Source organism: Eptesicus fuscus, chromosome 2 (assembly GCF_027574615.1).
Source record: "Eptesicus fuscus isolate TK198812 chromosome 2, DD_ASM_mEF_20220401, whole genome shotgun sequence".
Classification (NCBI taxonomy): Eukaryota; Metazoa; Chordata; class Mammalia; order Chiroptera; family Vespertilionidae; genus Eptesicus; species Eptesicus fuscus.
Window position 1 is genome coordinate 48820969 of NC_072474.1, and position 19284 is coordinate 48840252.

The following is a 19284-nucleotide window of genomic DNA, read 5'->3' on the forward strand; positions in this document are numbered from 1 at the left end:
TTTGCTAATCTGGCTTTCAATTTGAAAAGAAAGAGGAAAAGTTGATTCTTTGTGGATTTTGCTCTAAAATTTAACGGTCCGCAGTTAAAGCCTCTTTATCCAAACTGAGTCACTCTTTAATGAGGTCCCTTTATAACCACCCCAAAACGCACTTTCAAAACAAAAGTTAGAAAGCTGTATGATCCATTCTCAAGAAAGATCTGTTTCTGTTCAAAACCCGCCCTGACCTTTTTGTTGAAGAAGAACAAAATAATGTAGTAACAAAAACACAAGTGGCTGCCAAAGGAAGAGAGAAAAAAAAAAAGTTCCTGTAAGGGACTGAAACAATAAATCTCCTCTCTGCTGAACTCCCAAAGGGAGTGTGTGTGTTTCCTCCCGTTCTTTATCAGAGCCCCCGAAATAAGTAGGAATGGGCAGTGGCTGTTCACAGTCAGCACACCTTTTCCATTTGCTAATCAGGTCCTGCCAGGCTGGAAGGGAGTTGTCCCTGTCTGACACTGGAGCGAGGAGCCACTGCGACAATCCACAGGCACCATGAAACTGCTCCAAGTGACCGTCCTTTGCCTTCTGACCAGCGTTGGTAGCAGTGAAGACCACCAAGGTACCATTTTTTCCTATTCCTCTGACGGTGTGTATCAGATGTCCCTCGTAGGGGCTGTTAGCCTCAGTTTACCATCAGGGAGCTTCCCCTGAAACTTAGAGGCAGCGATTCATTTTCCTGAGTGAAATGTGTGGCTGTTGACTGGGAGTGCAGAGAGAAGGCTCTACAGAGAGAATGTTTGTGTTCACTGAAGGGGAATGTTTCCTCCTGCAGGGGCCTTGAAGTGTCGTTGATGGCATCATAAAGGTCCTGGGAATATAGAATGACCTTTTTAGAGAATAAAAATCTGGGGAGTAAATGCTGGTTTAAAATGGTCTCTTTTCAGACATGGGTCTAGAAATCACAAGCTTCTCATGTATGTGTGAAAGGCTATAATTGGAAATGTCGCATGGAAGATGCTGGCCTATGTGCCCCTACTATATTAGGCTTTAATAAGCTGAGAGGTTGAGTAAAGTTGTATAGGGAAATGAACTACCTTGAGAATATGTGATCGGTAAAGAGGAGATTTGTTTGATTAAAGTTTATAGATATTTGCTCCAGAAATATGCACGTACCTACACACAACATTCCGCATAACATTTCCGGGGATTATTCATAAAAACCTTACCCATTGACTGTAGGTTTTGAAACTCAGATAAAGCTTATCTATGTACCTACATAAGCTCTAAGTATATTAATGACAAGTTGCAAACAAATTATTACGTTTTACTTGTAACCCTTTCAGAGGGATTCACAGTAGCAGTTAAATTTAATCAATATTTATTAGGCTTCCACCATGTTCTCAGCAGGGCAAGGAATGAAAAATGAGCAAGACCTTGTTCTTGCCCACAGTGGTGAGTGTACTATTGGGATAAGTAAGCATGGAAGTCTAATACAAAACTGACTTACTACATGGCAAAACCAAAGTACAAGCTATCATAGAAGAACACAGGTGGGAAAGATTGATTCTGAGGAGTCCTTGCGGGGTGGGGACACCTCCGTTCTAATTTAATTTTGCTAGTGCTCTTTTAAAAAGTTTGCTTCCACCCTGACTGGTTTGGCTCAGTGGATAGAGCATCGGCCTGCGGACTGAAGGGTCCCCGATTCGATTCCAGTCAAGGGCATGTACCTTGGTTGCAGGCACATCCCCAGCGGGGGATGTGCAGGAGGCAGCTGATCGATGTTTCTCTCTCATCGATGTTTCTAACTCTCTATCCCTCTCCTTTCCTCTCTGTAAAAAAATCAATAAAATATGTATATTTTTAAAAGTTTGCTTCCTATAAAATTTGAATATCCAGTGATAATGTAGAAAGAAATAAGCACAATCCTTCTTGAAAAACTTGTATCATTAATTTCTCAACTATATTTGTAAATCACATATGATGGCTTACCATGCATCTTGAAGTTTTCAGGGTTAAGTTTCCATGACTATCAAGGCCATAAAATTGACTTGGAAGACTTGCTAAGAATCTGATTTCTTAAAATAAAGAATATTTATGAGGTGTCACAGAAATCAATGCACTCACACTCCCTTAGAAGTAACCCTTCAGTATGCACAGGAGGGATTAATAGGAATCCCGATGCCATGAAAAGCACTCTCACACACAGGTGTCAGGCCAGTACACTTTCTGAAAGGCTGGGTTGGGCTGCTGACCATTTTAGGTCTGCGAGCATCGGTGAGGACACTACTTTCCTGGCATCATTAAATGCTGAATGAATTAGATGTCTTTCTGAAAACAAAGTGGAATAGGATCAATAGAAGCAGCCTGCAAAATCCTGGCATTAGGAAGATGGAAAGGTAAAGGACAACCCAGAGATGACCTGGCAGATTTTTCTACCTGGTCATTTTTGGGAAAATACCAACCTCCTTTAGCTCACCGGTAATGAGCCTAATCTCTCTGTTAACGTGTCTTCTTTCTAATGAACTGTTTACCCAAGTCAGATAATTTCCCTTTGGAGCCCAGACAACAGTTACATAATGACTATCTTCTTCAACTTCTGTCAACAAGCCAATCTGTTAACTTCCAGCGACTGTTTATAAAAACCACTCCATTTATCTTAGAAAAGAAAGCTCTAGCTTGGGAGCATAATTTGACCACCTGGGCGGTGCCTCAGAGTTGGAGAGATTTCCCCATCCACGTGTATGATTTTGTGGCACCTGATTCTGCCCGTTTTATGTTTTCCTTCCCAGATACGGGGCAGGAAATGAAGCATTTCCTAAGCTGATTTAGTACGGTCCCCGCCCCCCCTCAACCCCTGCAACCGGAAACACATTGATTTCAAAGCTCTATACGTTCCCCAAACTTAGAATGCTTAACATATTTCATTGGCAGAATTAATTATTAGAGGTGAGGAGGGAAGTATTTCATGTCTTAAATTCACAAGTTGTCAAGTAGATCCATGCTTTTCTGCATAGTAATTTATTTCTAAATAATGATCTTTTAGAGAAATTGCATTCTTTTTCTTTCTGCCGCTTTTATCAGCCTGAGATGTAAATAAATACAATATAGTCTTTTGTGCTCCTTGTGAAAATCAAAGGAATCTTTCTACATGGCAGTGAGTTACTTTCTATTACTTGGTTGATGGTCTAATATTTTACAATCTCCAATTTGGAAAGCTATTTTGTGAGATATGTATGGGAGGTTCCTGAAAAGGAACTGTCATTCTTTCCTGAGGTTTTCTAAATTATATTTCTGAACAGACCCCTACAGTGGCTTTAAGCCCCTTTGGCTTTTAAGTCTAGATCAATGAGCTTTTGACTATTGGGTCTGAGAGAAGTTAAATGAACAGGGATTCCAAGAAAAGGGAGGCCCTGGAAGCAATTGCCTCTTCAAGTGCCATTTGCTTTTTGAACTTTACACTAATTTAAGAAAGATTAAAGTATTTTAGGCATTTGCAGGCAGGAACAAACATCACTTTATTAGTATCTGAAGAAGAATTTAATTGCTTGGAGAAATTCATTTGTTAGTGATTTAACATTCAATTTCACGAAAAAGAAATAGATCATACACACTGAAAGGCCTACTATACTAAATGTTGAAGGTTTATAGAGATCAATCAGTCCTTGCCTTAGAAGTGGGGGTGGGGGGGTGGGGGAAGGAGGACCCAAATAATCATTAAGTTTGATTATACTGCAGGCCTTGAGTGGTAAATCAAGAGTTATATGGAGAATTCACAACTAGCTTAGTTTTGGGTGTAAGGACATCAGAAATGTCCTCATATAAAAGTGGAAATTATCATGAACTATGAAGCTTGAAAAATGAGGAGTTTCCAGATTAATGTAACTTCCTGAATAGGAATATTAAACATCAGTAGAGTGTAGACTAGCAATGTAAGGCAATCACAGGTTAGACATAGATAAATGTTGGGAAATGAGCTTAGAAATACAGCCTTAGCATATGTTGAATACCAGGATGAGAAATATTGACTCATATAGTTTATTAGTTTAGAACCTCTAAATGTGTTTGAGTATGGGAATTACATGATTGGGCTATAAATTGGAAAGATTAATCTGTGAGCAGGATAGAGGTTGAGTATTGCAGTCAGGAAAGGTAAAAGTTCAAGAAAATAGTTCAAATGTTATTACAAGTCTAAGAGTCTGTCAATAAAATGAAAAGACGGGTCTCAGGAAGTTTTAAGGAAGTAGAAACTCTGATTTGACATGTTATTGACTGGCAACGAGGGAGAAAGTGACAGATGTACAGAGAGGGTCATTTTAATAATACAAGTAGGGAAATGGCTTGGGAGTAGACATAGGGAAAGATAGATGGTTTAGAGAGAAAAAATGATATATTTGATTTGAGACATAGTGAGTTTGAAATCCGAATAAGATGTTCAAATAGAGAAATCCAGTGGTAAATTGAAATTGTCTAGTAGGTAGTTGGAATGTCTCTGGAGCTGGAGGTGATAGTGAGGGAGTGAATTTTCTTTACTCTCAAATCCCAAGAATTTTTAATGATGCCCATTGTAAGATTAATAATATAGAGAAACAATTTATTTCTCTTCTGGATGCTCGTATTTCTTAGTCTTACGGCACTTGTTTTCCAAATCTGTCATAGTTATTTGTGTCTATATCTTATCTCCTTTACCAGACTACAAGTGCTTTGAAAGTAAGGTACATATTTATTATTGTTTGTTTGTCTAGTAACAGTTCTAAACACATAAGGGTGTAATTTGCTAAATGAATGCATAAATGAATGATATAGTTGTCCTCTTATTTTTTTATTTTTAATTTCTTCCTATTACAGTGACTTATCAAATTACTGCCTAGTCTTTGGGAAAAGGTTATGGACAGGTATGAGTAACAGAACATAAGATAGATACAAGTGGAATATTTTGATTCTTGGCTATGAAAGTAAGCATCAAATATAGGGAAAGGGGCTTCTTATAAAAGGCAAGTCAATTCCCAAACTTCAGCAGAAGAGATGATAGGGATAAATGGAAAACCCAGTGCCAGGTAATAGTAATTTACAAAAATCTGTAAGAAGGAACTGCTATGACTATAATCATTTTGAGGAAGAATATCTAAATAGAATTGACTCTACTTATTTTTCCTTTTGGAGCACCAGATACTTTATGTAACATTTTCATGTAGTTAGAATTATTCTAAACCAACTTCCCAAACATACAGAATGGCTTTCTATAAAAACAAAGTTCACAAAAAGAGAAGTTGGACGAAAGTTAAGTAAATACTATACATTATTAATTCCTGTATTACTTTAATTAATGTATGAGTTGCTTTAGTGATCATTTTACTTATAACTTCTGTTTAGCTTAATTACTCTCAACAGATCTTACCTAAAATGGGGGATCTATTACAAGAAGAGTGAACCAATATGGAAATAAACCCATTGGGAAAAGTATTCAGTCCTTGATCCATTTGTTTAGCATTCTTCACTACTTATGTTTGAATAGTCTCTACCTAAAGGTTGACATGATCATTCTAGAATTCTTTGGCAATTTTATCCTGCTGTTTGTAATTATTCAGATATTGAGAAAAACAATAAACAGTTGAGGGTCTCAGAAAAGTTTAATTTATGGGGTTATTACCCATTCTTTTCTTTTATTGATGAAGTTACATTTCAAGCCTCGGATAAATATTTTAACTTGTAAAGAATTACCTAATCCAAATAATTTAGATTCTTTTCTCAGTTATCACTTTCCAACTTCCTCTTCATCTTTGAGAACAAATTGAGATGAACATTGCTAAACAGTGATTGTCAAAGCAGGAATTTACTCTAAGGGACATTCAATTCCTGTGTAGTAAGTGTCTCTTTTCCTGTTACTGAATTCCTGTGAGTCATTATAGCACTATCAGGATAGGATCATAGTGCCTGTCCAGTGTTAGAAAAAGCTCTTTTAGTTAGCAAACAAGATCCTTTTGTACTGTTGCTCTCAATATCAACATCAGCATGGGAATCATTAGTGGCATTAATTACATCTAGAAAGGCCACTATATTGTACCTAAACTTCAGGCAATCATAAGAAAAACATTTCTCTAACATTGAATAGAAATTTTGTCTGTAGAATAATATATTCATAGAATAACCATAACTAACTTCTAAATAGAAGCAACCACAATATTAAATATTAGACACCTATTGTGTTTTTCTCTATATTTTCTCTGGCTGTGTTTAGTCCAGCCATTGCTATGGCAACCCAGGATTTATTATTTTTCCTAATGGGAACATTTTGGTTTGGATGATAATGTATGTATAGGTATAGATTAGTTACAGGTTCTCTGACATTCTAATTAATATGCACTGGCTTTCCTCCTCTTTGCTTAAAAAAAAAGCTTTAATCAATCTTTTGTTGCATAAGTTAAATAATATTCTAAGCAGGTTCTATTTTAAGGCAATCATTAGTCTGTAAGAGTCAATAATAAATTATATTGTGAGGTTAGTAGTCAAAAATGTCAATGTCATTGGTTTCATTTTTGGTATCCTGCTCATCTGAAATGTGAACTGCTTTTTAATCTTTTTAATGAGTCATATTCTGGCCTAAAACTAAATTAGTTGTATCAAACTTAACCCAAATAAGTATCATCACAATAACTATTAACAGCTACCATTTATTGTGCCTGACACTTTACTTCCATCAAAACACTTCAAGTTCAGCTTTATTATTCTTATTTACTGATTAGGAAACATAGGTTTGGAGATAATATAAAGTTATACTAGGATGGTATGCCTTACAATGAAACCAAAGGACATTGTTCTTCAAAATCTTCCTCTACAATCCTAGACCCTTCCAATGTAATAAAACTATAATAGTTGAATTTTTCCGATAGAAAATAATAGGGATAGAGATTTACCCTTTGAGTAATTCAGAAACCATTTCTCCCTCTCATGGCTGCTTTGGCCATCTAAACCAACAACTAATGTTTTTGGTGGGGACAGCTCCACATCCCCACCTGCTGCTCGGTGGAGTGGGCTTCTTGTGATATCCTGAGAAAAGGCCTTTTTCTGAGACTCGCATGATAGGATGAGTTATTGTAGAAAGCTTTATTTCTGTGGAGTTAAACCCCTGAGTTTCCAAGGCCCCATTTCCCTTTGCCCCACCACAGAAGAGTGTAACTGTGGCTTCAGCAGAGTTAGAATCAAAGCCAGTGTCCAGAAATTTGGCTTCATAGTTGAGCAGTGCCTAGTCCGGCATCAGGCTAACTTAGTTTGTGTTCCCAGTTGCAGTCCATCAATCCATCGCATATGGGGTCCGCAAGGCCACATGGCTATGCAGGTGGGTGAATGCAAGAGAGCCAGAGTGAGCCAAGAGCCAAGAGAAACAATTCCTTTATTTGGGGGATTATGTCTCCCCAAACTTTTGTGAACTTGGAAGTGGCCCTGCCCATTCTGGCCAATGATCTCTGTTCCCAGGTTTGACTGACAGGCACCTTTCTTAATTTTGCCAACTTTACTGTACATGTATCTATCTCCCCTTTGTTGAACCCCTTCCCCCAATAATCTGCAGGAAATGGGCTGGAGGTTCTCTGGGGAATGTGAAATTACAGCTTCTTGGTGAAGCTGCCGAGATGGCAATGCCTATAATATCTGGCTTTGCCTTTGCTCCTTACCTATTATTAATTACTAGATTATTACAACAGTATCACTAAGACAACAGATCTATGAATGAATTTCTACTTAGTTATAACAATTTTCTTAATGTTCTGAATTCAATTAATTCTTAAGGGATTGGTTGAAAAGCATTGTAGAGTTTTGCCTACCTACTCATTTGGGGTTCTAATATTAATGTCAGTGCAGTTAATATGGGACTTGGAGGAGAAGGAAAAAACCAAAGTGGAAATAACTATTAGTGAATTAATCACTTAGTGTCACATTTGCAATTTTTCTGGAGCCAAACTGTCTAGTTTCAAATCCCAGCTTTGTCACTCACTATTTGTGTATTCATGGAAAAGTTATATAAATTTTCCTCAGCTGTAAAATGGAGCTAGTACAGTCTCTACCTCATAGGAATATTGAGAATATCACTTGAGGTAATGTACATAAAATGCCTAGGATAGTGTTAGGCATGTGGTAACTCAGTAAGTTTTCCTGAGTTTTAGAATTAGTCCTAGAGTTTATTATATCCCATTCCTTAGATTAATTTATTTCCAAGTTGATTCCAACACAGAAACAGCAAATCCTATCTAATAAAAGAGTAATATGCAAATTGATCATCACTCCAACACACAAGATGGCTGCCCCCATGTGGTCAAAGATGGCTGCCCCCATGTGGACACAAGATGGCCACCACAAGATGGTCAGCAGGGGAGGGAAGTTGGGAGGGACCAGGCCTGAAAGGGAAGGCAGTTGGGGGAGATCAAGCCTGCAGGGGAGGGCAGTTAGGGGTAACCAGGCCGGCAGAGGAGGGAAGTTGGGGGTGACTGGGCCTGCAGGGAAAGAAAGTTGGGGGGGGGACCCAGGACTGCAGGGGAGGGCAGTTAGCGCCAAACAGGCTGGCAAGGGAGCAATTAGGCATCAATCAGGCTGGCAGGGGAGTGGTTAGGGGGTGATCAGGCTGGCAGGCAGAAGCGGTTAGGGGCAATCAGGAAGGCAGGCAGGCGAGCAATTGGGAGCCAGCAGTCCTGGATTGTGAGAGGGATGTCCGACTGCCCGTTTAGGCCCGATCCTACCGGGATCGAGCCTAAACGGGCAGTCGGACATCTCTCGAGGGGTCCCAGATTGGAGAGGGATCCCAGATTGCAGGCTGGGCTGAGAGACACACACCCCCATGCACGAATTTCATGCACCGGGCCTCTAGTATTTAAATAATTATAATGTGAATTCTCACAAAGTGAAAATCCAGCACATGAAATAATACAGGATACTAGGAAGATGATTGCCACGTTACATTCTTAACCACAATATATACAGGCACAATTTGACATATACAGACTGGTGTATTCTTTAGAATACCTTTCAGGTTAGTAAATTCTTCACTCACCGTGTAAACTAATCATTCAAATTAATAAGCAAAATTGTGTTTGCATTTAATGAGAACTCTTTTTATTCTGAGAATCATCAATAATCTCAAATATTATTACCTATTTTAAAATATTAAACATTGCTTAATCTGATAGTTGGAAGATGTTAGTGAAAAAACCTGTCTTAATCTGACCAACTCTGAATCTAGCTTATTAATATGCTGAACTAGGTCAAGACACTAAGTATTTCTTAGCCCAATTTTTTCTCTACAAATGAAAACAATATTTGTTGAAACACTATTGGTGTTACATGAAAACCTATTTTAGATGTTGGATAAGTTATAAATTACTATTAAAATACCAGTTGTTAATATACAAGCTAACAATTAACTCACAGAATCAATGGATAACTTAGAAGGCATTTTATAAATGTGATAATTTTTCCTTATTGGCTGGGCCTTTAACTGCTAATCCACCATTGCTCTTTTACAATAATACCTTTATGTATTTTTTTTATGGTTGGTACACATTCAAATCGCCAACATATTCAATCGTGTTGAAATAATGCTTGAGTTATAAAAATCACACACACAAAACAAGGAAAAACATTTGTATAACACATTGAATTTATTTTAACTGAAGTGGGTAAAGAAATTATTTTTTTTTTTTTGTATGAACTGTGAAATTGTCCTCCTAAGGCATTTAGCAAGTGTAAGGGCACAAACACCCAAAGTCTTAGACACTCTCTCTAGGGTACAGAGGTCACTCTTGAATTCGTCAGCTCAAGGACATTGCGACAACTCCTCTATCCTATGAGACATATCCCAATTACCTGTCTCCCTGCAAATCCAGTTTTAAATAGTAAGACTCACCTTTTTAAATGTAAGAATTAACGAATTTAAAGATTTATTATTAGTAATTGCATTATTGGGATTAGGATGATTCAATTATATGAATCAATAAGCTTTTTATTATTGTTTATTTTCTTCTTTCTTTTTCATTTCTGACAGCCTCATTTGTTGGGTACAAGTTTTATATCAATTAAGTTTCAAACTCTATAGGTTTGCAAAGTAGAAGAAAGAAAAATGGCAATGCTCCCAACCATTTAAAAGCCAGCTAACTGAATATAAATCTCTTGGGAGCAAAGACAATGTCTAATTGATCCCCCCATTCCCCACCCCCAGAGAATATCTTTGAAAACTTAGATGATTCTTGCTAACTGGCTCTTGCTTTAATTTGGAGAACTCTGTCTCTTCAAAAGTCATCAGAGTGGAAAATATCCAAGGCAGTTTGGATTTGTTTTCAGTAACTTGAGGGCAATATTTATGTTCATCTTTGGTCTATGTAGTATAGAAGTTGTGAGTGTCATTTTGGGATACTATCTTGGTGGGCTGGACATAATTGACTTGCTTTGTGAAGTTGATTTGCCATCTTATTGTTGTATAAATAGTAGAAAATCCTGTCTTTGGTTTATAGTGACTATCCATATCACACAAGAATGGCATGATTATCTGAATGCAAGTGGTGAATCATTCCTGAGGCTTACACACACACACACACACACACACACACACACACACACACACACACACAAAATGGTATCCTGTAATTCTGTACATCATTCACCAGGTAATCCTGAACCATTTAGATCAGACTAATTCTCACTCCCAGTAGAATAGAGTATAAACTTATGGAAAATCACTCAAAAAAATGTTGAATATAGATTGCACTTCTCTACTTCTGAAGTCTTGGTTCAGCATTTTGAGAAATAAACTATTCTAATCATGCCCAGAAGCAATTCCGTTATCCCCACGTATTTAAAATTTCATTGACCAATAAATGATCAAAATGCCTTCTGGACAGGTGACATGGTATTAACAGTTTTTTTACTTTATCAAACAAAGACAAAATCCCTACAATATGTATAGTATTTACTAGTGTATTACATTAAATAAAGGCTACTTTAGCATTTTCTCTCTCTCTCTCTCTCTCTCTCTCTCTCTCTCTCTCTCTCTCTCTCTCATGCAACATAACAAAATCTTTAAATTTCATTCTCACTGAGCTCTGACTGGTGTCATAAGTCAGCACTGTGCAATGGTGGACAGTGCAGTGTCCTCTGACCCAAGAGCCCTTGGTTTACCTACCATAGGCCACAAGCTCGCTGTGTGACTAAGCTAAGCAATTGTTTTCATGGCTCAGGGCTTTAATTTCTCCATCTACAAACTGAATATGTCTTAACTAAAGATATTAAAGTTTTCTTTCAGTTCTTACTGTATGATCTCATCATAACCAACAATTTCTGTACATTTTGCCTCAAGATATCTTGCTTCAGTTTCATCCTTTTATTCCTAGATATATTCACAAGAGCAAGGTTTCAATTGTATTCCCTAATGTTTATTTCCTTTGGGGAATTTTCAGATGTGACTATTGGAAAGTATCTGTTTGTATGTGAAATGCCTGTTTTCTGCCTCAAAGAGACATATCTCACAGTACACACCAACAAATGACATTTTTCCATGTGGTATTATTTGTATATAAATTGGAGAGATTTAGTGGTGAGAGGAATAGAAAAAAGACAAAGAGATACAGAGAGAGAAATTCATTGACATCCAGAAAAAAATTGAAAGTAAGAAGGAGATTTTAAAAAATCGAGGTAGTGATAGAGACTGGAAGAAAGAGGGAGCCTCTCTGATAGGGTTAAATGGGAAGATCAAGAATGAGAAAGGGAGGGAGAACAATACAAAAGAGAGATGAGGGAGCACTCAATTGTCTAATGATTTGGGGGTATTCCCCATAGACCCTCTAACCACTTTTACATGCCCAGTCCCCAATAGAGTTCTTTATTATTAAATCTCTTGCCAGTCCTTCAATTGTCCATCCATTTCATTTGCAGAATGTTGTATATTTTCAAAGCACTTTCAATAATCAGTTATCTCATTGAATCCTTGCCATTGCCCAGGGGATTGGGCAGACTGGTGTTTGTGCTCATTATCGAAGGACGAAAGCCTGTCACAACTTTGTGACACAAGCCAGTAGCTCTCAATATTTATTACTCATAAGAATCACCTAAGATATCTGTTATATTTTCCCAGCGCTCAACCCCAGAGAACCCCAGGACCCCAGTAAAATCAAACCAAACCAAACCAAAACAAAACAAAACAAAAACCTATGTTTCTTACAGATAATTTTTACACATTGGTACATTAACAGACTCTGAGAGGTCCTAGACTGGACTCAAGTTTACTGACTAGTCACCTGAGCCCTTTCGACTGGCCATACACACAAGAGGTGTTTACCTTTCAAGGGAAGTGTTGGAGTCTAGTGCTTTCAGAGAAAATTTTCATATGAATTCAGTGTAATCTGGTTTTTTTTTTTTTCTTCTTTTTGCTTGTACTAGATTAGGATAATAGGAAACTAGATTTCGCCAAGACAAATATTAGTTGAAGGAATCAAATCTCTCTAGGCACACAAGCTTAAATTTCAGCTTTTTGGACCATGTATTCATGAGGATATACACTTCACTCCCTACTCATTATAAGACCTCATTGACTGCTTTCAATTCTACCATTACTCTCCCTCCTGTTTAACACTGAAAGAATCTGGGCCTCTGCCCTATGCAGTTCTCAAGAAAATTAGCGGCCTTGAATAATTGAGTACTAGTATTTGATTAGGGAGTATTTCCATCAAAGATTCAAGTGGGGTCAGGATGTTTTTGACACTCCAAACAATTTATTCTGGTTCTCAGAGAACCAACTGTTAAGAGTCAAGGGAGTTTGAGAGGATAGGGAGGATTAAATAACTATCATTAATAAATAATTTGTGAACATAAAAGAAAATGAAAAAGCTGTGATATTATGAATTTGAGCTAAATATGCAGTAAAACTTCTAGTATTTGGTTTGGTTTGATTTTACTGGGGATCTGGGGATTTCTGGGGTTGAACTCTGGGAAAATGGCAAACTTTTATTTTGTGTTTCTTTTTGTTCATCAGTTTATTTTGTTTATTAGATTCCATGTATGATTGAGATAATGTGATGCTTGTCTTTCTCTGATTGACTTATTTCACTTGGCATAATACTCTCCAGGTCCTGTCAGGCTGTCTCAACGGGTAAGAGAGCCTTTTTTAATGCTGCATTGATCCAGAGACATAGAAGCATGGGACAGACTGTCAAATATCAGAGGGAAGGCGGGGTTGGGTGATGGGTAGGAAGAGATCAACCAAAGGACTTGTATGCATATATGCATAATCCATGGACACAGACAATAGGGTTGTGAAAGCCTGGGGTGGGGTATGGGGTGGGCTAGAAGGGGTCAATGAGGGGAAAAGAGGGGCATATATAATACTTTGAACTAAATAAATAAATAAAAGAGCTTCTGCACAGCAAAGGAAATCAGCATCAAAATGAAAAGGGAACCTGCTATATGGGAGAACATAATTGCCAATGATACATCTGATAAAGAGTTCATTTCCAAAATATATAAAGTACTCATATAACTCAACAAAAAAACAACAACAACCAACAATCCAATTAAATAATGGGCAGAGGACCTAAATAGACACTTCTCTAAAGAGAACATAGAGATGGCCAAGAGACACATGAAAATATGTTCAACATCACTAATCATCAGAGAGATACAAATTAAAACAACAATGAGGTATCACCTCACACCTGCCAAAATAGCTACCATCAACAAATCAACAAAGGACAAGTGCTGGTGAGGCTGTAGAGGAAAAGGAATCCTAGTACACTGCTGGTGAGAATATGGACTAGTACAACCACTATTGAAAACAGTGTGGACTTTCCTCAAAAAATTAAAAATGAAATTGCCATTTGACCCAGTGATCCCATTTTTAGTAATATAATCTATGAAGCCTGAAACACCAGTCAGAAAGAATATATGCACCCCTATGTTCATAGCAGTGCAATTTACAGTAGCTAAATCTGGAAAGAGCCCAAGGGCCCATCAGTAGATGAGTGGATAAAAAAGCATTGTGTAATTGTACAATTACACAATGGAATACTATGCAGCTATAAAAAAAGAAGAATCTCTTACCCTTTGAGACAGCATGGAGGGACCTAGAGAATTATTATGCTAAGCGAAATAAGCCAGTCAAGAAAGACAAATATCACATGATCTTACTCATATGTGGAATATAATGAACTAAATTAACCAACAAACAAAATTGATCCAGAGACATGGAAGCATTCAACAGACTGCCAAATCTCAGAGGAAAGGGGAGGAGGAAGAGATTAACCAAAGAATTTATATACATATATGCCTAACCTATGGACACAGATAGTAGTGTGGTGAAGGCCTGGGAAGGGGGTGGGGTGGGGAGGAGATGGTCAATATGGGGGGAAAAAGAGGACATCTGTAATACTTTCAACAATAAAGATATATTTATGGAAAGAAAAAAGAAATGCATAAAGTCAAGAAAATCTTAGTAATTCTTGAAGGAGAAATGCAAGAAAGGAGAACTTGCTCTACCAGTTATCAAGACCCATATTAAAGATGTAGTAATAAAAATTGTCAACTTGATGCACATTAAACCCATTAGGCAATAGTAGCATTTATGTTATGTAGCTCAGTGGATAGAATATGGATCTTTGATGTAAAACAAAGATGGCACAACAGAGCAGTGAGAAAGCATTGGCCTTTTTAATAAATACTACTGGCACAATCAGATAGCCATTGGGGAAAAATTATATTGGATTCCTACATGACACTTCAAATAGCCAATTCCAGGTGAATTGTTTCCTAAGATGTAAACTTTAAAACAGTAAGAACAAAATATAGGAAAGTATTCTTATTACTTTGTTGTAGAAAAATACACAAAATCACTAACCATAAAAGAAAAGACATATATTCTATTGTTTTGGAATTACTCTATTAAAAAAGACACAGTAGTAAAAGTGAAAATAAAGCCACCAAATGGGAGAAAATATTGGACATGGATATAATGGACAAAAAACAACAACAAAAAACACGTCATCTAGAAATATATAGAAAAACTACAAATCAGTAAGGAAAATAAAAACAATCCAATCCATAATAAGGCAGACTTAAATAGGTACTTCACTTTTACATTAGACATATATGTATGTTTATAGCAATATTTTTATAATATACAAAAATTAGTGACAGCTCAAATGTCTAGATTGCAACTTAATAAGCAAGTTATGGTTTATTCATTTAATTAACTGTGTACCGTGATAGTGAACAGACTAGAGCTTTAATCAACAAAATAAAAAATCTTAAAATATAGTAATTAACAAAATACAAAAACTACCTACAATATATTTCCATTTGCATTAAGTTAAAAGCAATCAAATCTAAGTTTGATTATATTGAGATGTGCACATAGATAGAAAATTTATAAAGTAGCAATTTCAACCCTTTTCATCTCAGTACACATAAACTACTAAAATTCTGAGGCACACAAAAAATTATATTTTTTGCTGATCTGGAAAAAAATAGGTATAATTTTGATTCATTCTCACCAGATGGCTATTGTGTTGGCTTTGTTTGTTTGTTTGTTTGTTTTATTTGACAATCTAAGGGAAAAGAGGTCGGTGCCTGTGACTAACTAGTCAGCTATTGCATGTTTTAAAAACTCTTGCAGCACACTAGTTGAAAATCACTGCTCTAAAGAAACCATTACCATAAATTAGATCAGCTATGGGTAACCTCTAGTAGTGACAGAGGGATTTCACTCACAGAACATTCCCAAGGAGCTTCTGAATGGCTGGTAATATTCTATTTCTTAAACTGGGTCATAATTACATCAAATTCTGGCTATTATTTAGTCATTATATGTATATTTATATTTGTATGCTTTTCTATTCATATTACCTTTTATAGTTGTAACAAAAGCTGGGGGAAGTGAATAAAATGCAGATACAAGCATAAGAAACTTAAAAATTGAAGTTGAGATCTAATAAAAGGGAAATAAACTGTCTTACTAAGTGAAAATGATAACATAAAATGTGTCAAGTTTTAAAGAATGACTAGTACACAACAGAGGCAGAATGTATTTAATCAGAAAATCTTAAGAAACACCAATAAAGCAAGCTATGGAGAGAAATGTCAGCAACCTTCTGAAGCATTTTGTGACACAAAAATCTCTTTTTAGCAAACAAATCTCTATTGTCATTCATCATAAACTATTGTGAATTCTCCATCCCCTATGAAAAGGGAAGACCTACTGGATACTTTTAAGCTTTCATTTAGCTGTTATCAATTTCCTCTCAATCTCATTCTGCTATTCTCTTAGGTGGCACTCACTCTTATTCAGAGTAAGAAGCCTTTCATGTAAGACCTGCCTCTATTCAAGTTTGTCCCTTGTATTGTGGTAGCTTTCTCTAAGATGTTACTTCCTGGAATTTTAGCTGCCAAAGGACTTCATCATCTTTAATTTGATATGCACTGGTTGATGTGTGGGTCTGTCCCAGGACACTAATGGCTGATCCCGAGGACTCATGGCTAGCAATGTGCTTCAAAAGCCCTGCTCTCCACCCTGTCCTCTTCATGAGACTGGAACCTACCTGCTGAAGTGCAAACTGAAGCTTGCTTCGTATGCTTTTTGGTGTTTAAGACAGATTGTCATGAATGGAACGATGTTTAATTCTTTGAGGTCTTTAATTTCACTTCAACTTTCTCCAATCTCCAACTAATTGAGGATAAGAGAAGTACTTTAAAATTTTTTTCACCTTGATAAAACATTTATTAAAAGCACTTATGTGCTTTCTTTACCATAGAATCATTTCAATATGGTAGCATGCCTGACTTTATGATTTAATATCAAGGATACCATATTTGTGTCTTAATTGAGAGTTTACAGAGTACCTATTGTTATCTCTACAAAACCCTGAAAGGTGGGCAAACTGGTATATGTTAACTATTTTAAATTTATGAATAGAGTTTTAAATACTTAAGGGAGCTTAATTAACAAAACATATTAATTGGATTAAATGTTTAAAGGGCCTCTGTTACTGCTAAATTTGCTATATTAATAAATAGAATAATAATATTTATAAACTAACTTAAGATTTAAGAAATATATTTTTATTATGTAAATTAAAATCACACACAATCTTACATTTAAGAACTTTAAGAGTATACTTTCAAAACATATATTAAATATTAGCATCATAAATGTAATATATAAAACTGAATTAGATTGACAAGGGAAATAAAAATTAATTTTATGCCATCACCTAACACAGTATGTAATGCTTAGTACATATTAAGCATTCAGTTATGGTCTGTGTTAAATGAAGGAAAAGGACTCACTAAGTGTTCCATTGTGTGGTTTAAGAATTGTATATATAGGGATAGTCGTTGCAGATGGAACTAATAAATAAGGCTTCATGCAGATGGCACAACTTCAGTTGAGTGTTAAAGAAAAATTATCTGTGTTCTCTAGGAGTTTCATTAAATAAAAAAGATGGAGGGAAAACATAAACGAAGTTACAGAGTAGGAGATAAACATGCCTTATTTAAGGGGTAGCAGAGAAACCCGCATAGATTCAGGTTATAAATAAAACTTTGATTTTATTCTAAATTTAGAGGCCCAGTGCATGAAATTCATGCACTGGGGGGGTAGGGGGCAGGGGGAAGGGTAGGGATCCCTCAGCCCACCCTGCACCCTCTACAATCTGAGACCCCACAAGGATCAGGCCTACACCAGCAGTCAGACATCCCTCTTACAATTCGGGACTAATGGCTCCTAACCACTCACCTGCCTGGCTGGCTGCCTGATTGCCCCAAACCACTCTGCCTGCCAGCCTGATACCCCCCTAACCACTCCCCTGCCTGCCTGATTGACACCTAACTGCTCCCCTGCCAGCCTGATCACCTCCAACTCCCCTGTAGGCCTGGTTGCCTTCAACTGCCCTCCCCTGCAGGCCTGGTTCCCCCTGAACTGCCCTCCCCTGCAGGCCATCTTGTGACAATGTGGGGCCAGCCATCTTGTGATGATGTGGGGACAGACATCTTGTGATGACGTGGGGGTGGCCATCTTGTGACGGCATGGGGCGGCCATCTTGTGATGCGAGGGCATGAGGGTCAATTTGCATATTACCTCTTTATTGTATAGAATACAGACATTCACTTTCAATCTAATCACCTCTGTGCTTCAAACTAATCGAACAAATTGTAAACTTGGGAGAGCCAGTTTGCAAGATGGACCCCAATGATCCTTGCCTTTTGGTACTCAGGCCCTAGAGTGGACCATTCTCAGTTGGGAATGAATTCTGTGACTCACAGAATACAGTGGAAGGGATAGTGTGTGATTGGCAAGGCCAGGTAGTAAAAGACATTATGGCTTCTACCTCAGTCTCTCATTTGGCTTTCCCTGGGGAAGCCAGCCATCCTGTTGTGAGAGCAATCAGGCAGCCTTGTGGAGCAAGCCAGTGGGAAAAACTGAGGCCTCCCACCACAGCCAGCACTGTGCCAGCACTGTGCATGAGCCACCTGGTAAATGGCTCTTTCAGACCCACCAAACCTGGAGCTGTTTGAAGCCCCAGCTATAATTGCTAGAGATTGCTATCTCATGAGAGACCCCCAACCTGGATTTGGTTAAAGGTAGTCTAAATTTATTGCCCCATTAAATACTGTGCAAGATAATAAATGATTGGTGTCTTAAGACACATGTTTAAGTACAATTTGTTGTGCAGAAATAAATGGTTGATACGAGTGCCATAATTTAAAACCTGTAATACATTTAAATTTTGACACAAATTTGATTAATATTCAGATGAAAAGAAAGGACACTTTGTATCAAGACATTTTTTTTAGATGCAAGGTAAATCCTTTTCTCTCAAGCTATACCTACAGTAAATGTTTAATTGATATTGGCTGATTTTTTTTTAATGGATCCATTATTTACTTGCTGCATAAAGCCCAAAACATATTTAGGATTATATGTCTTGCCTATTGAATTAAGTTCAGAGTTTTCATTTATCATTGAAAAACTGGTATAGATAGAATTAGAATGTTGGATTATCATCATTTTTGTTATATTATGACAATAATAGTAATATATTTTATAAGCAATATAGTTTTTTCTATTCTTCCAACAGATAATTTTAAAAGTTACTCATTGTTATTATGGAAGTTATTGTGTTATTTTCACAGAAGATATATTTTACAAATGAATTTGGCTTATAGATATCATTTGTATTTCTTGATGTGCTTACAGGAGAATTAATTTGTTAATGAACTATATTTTCTTATTTATTTTCTCTGAATATTAAGAAATAATTACTGATTTTTTCATCTACT

At 36.8% G+C, this 19284-nt stretch overlaps 1 protein-coding gene across 7 annotated transcripts in view; it reads left to right on the forward strand.

Annotated features, from left to right (window-relative positions):
* The first annotated feature begins 315 nt into the window (after positions 1 to 315).
* Positions 316 to 19284, forward strand: part of EMCN (endomucin) — a 96910-nt gene continuing 77941 nt past the window's right edge. For 2 of the 7 annotated variants that reach the window (XR_008558257.1, XM_054727064.1), the window contains exon 1: positions 318 to 601. Coding sequence is in view for 6 of the 7 variants with exons in the window: in XM_054727064.1 (XP_054583039.1) it covers positions 535 to 601 (67 nt within the window). In the remaining variant the exon portion in view is untranslated. Of the gene's footprint in view, positions 602 to 19284 lie in introns of all 7 variants that reach the window. The other 5 variants (XM_054727053.1, XM_054727047.1, XM_054727040.1 and 2 more) reach the window with 3 other exon arrangements.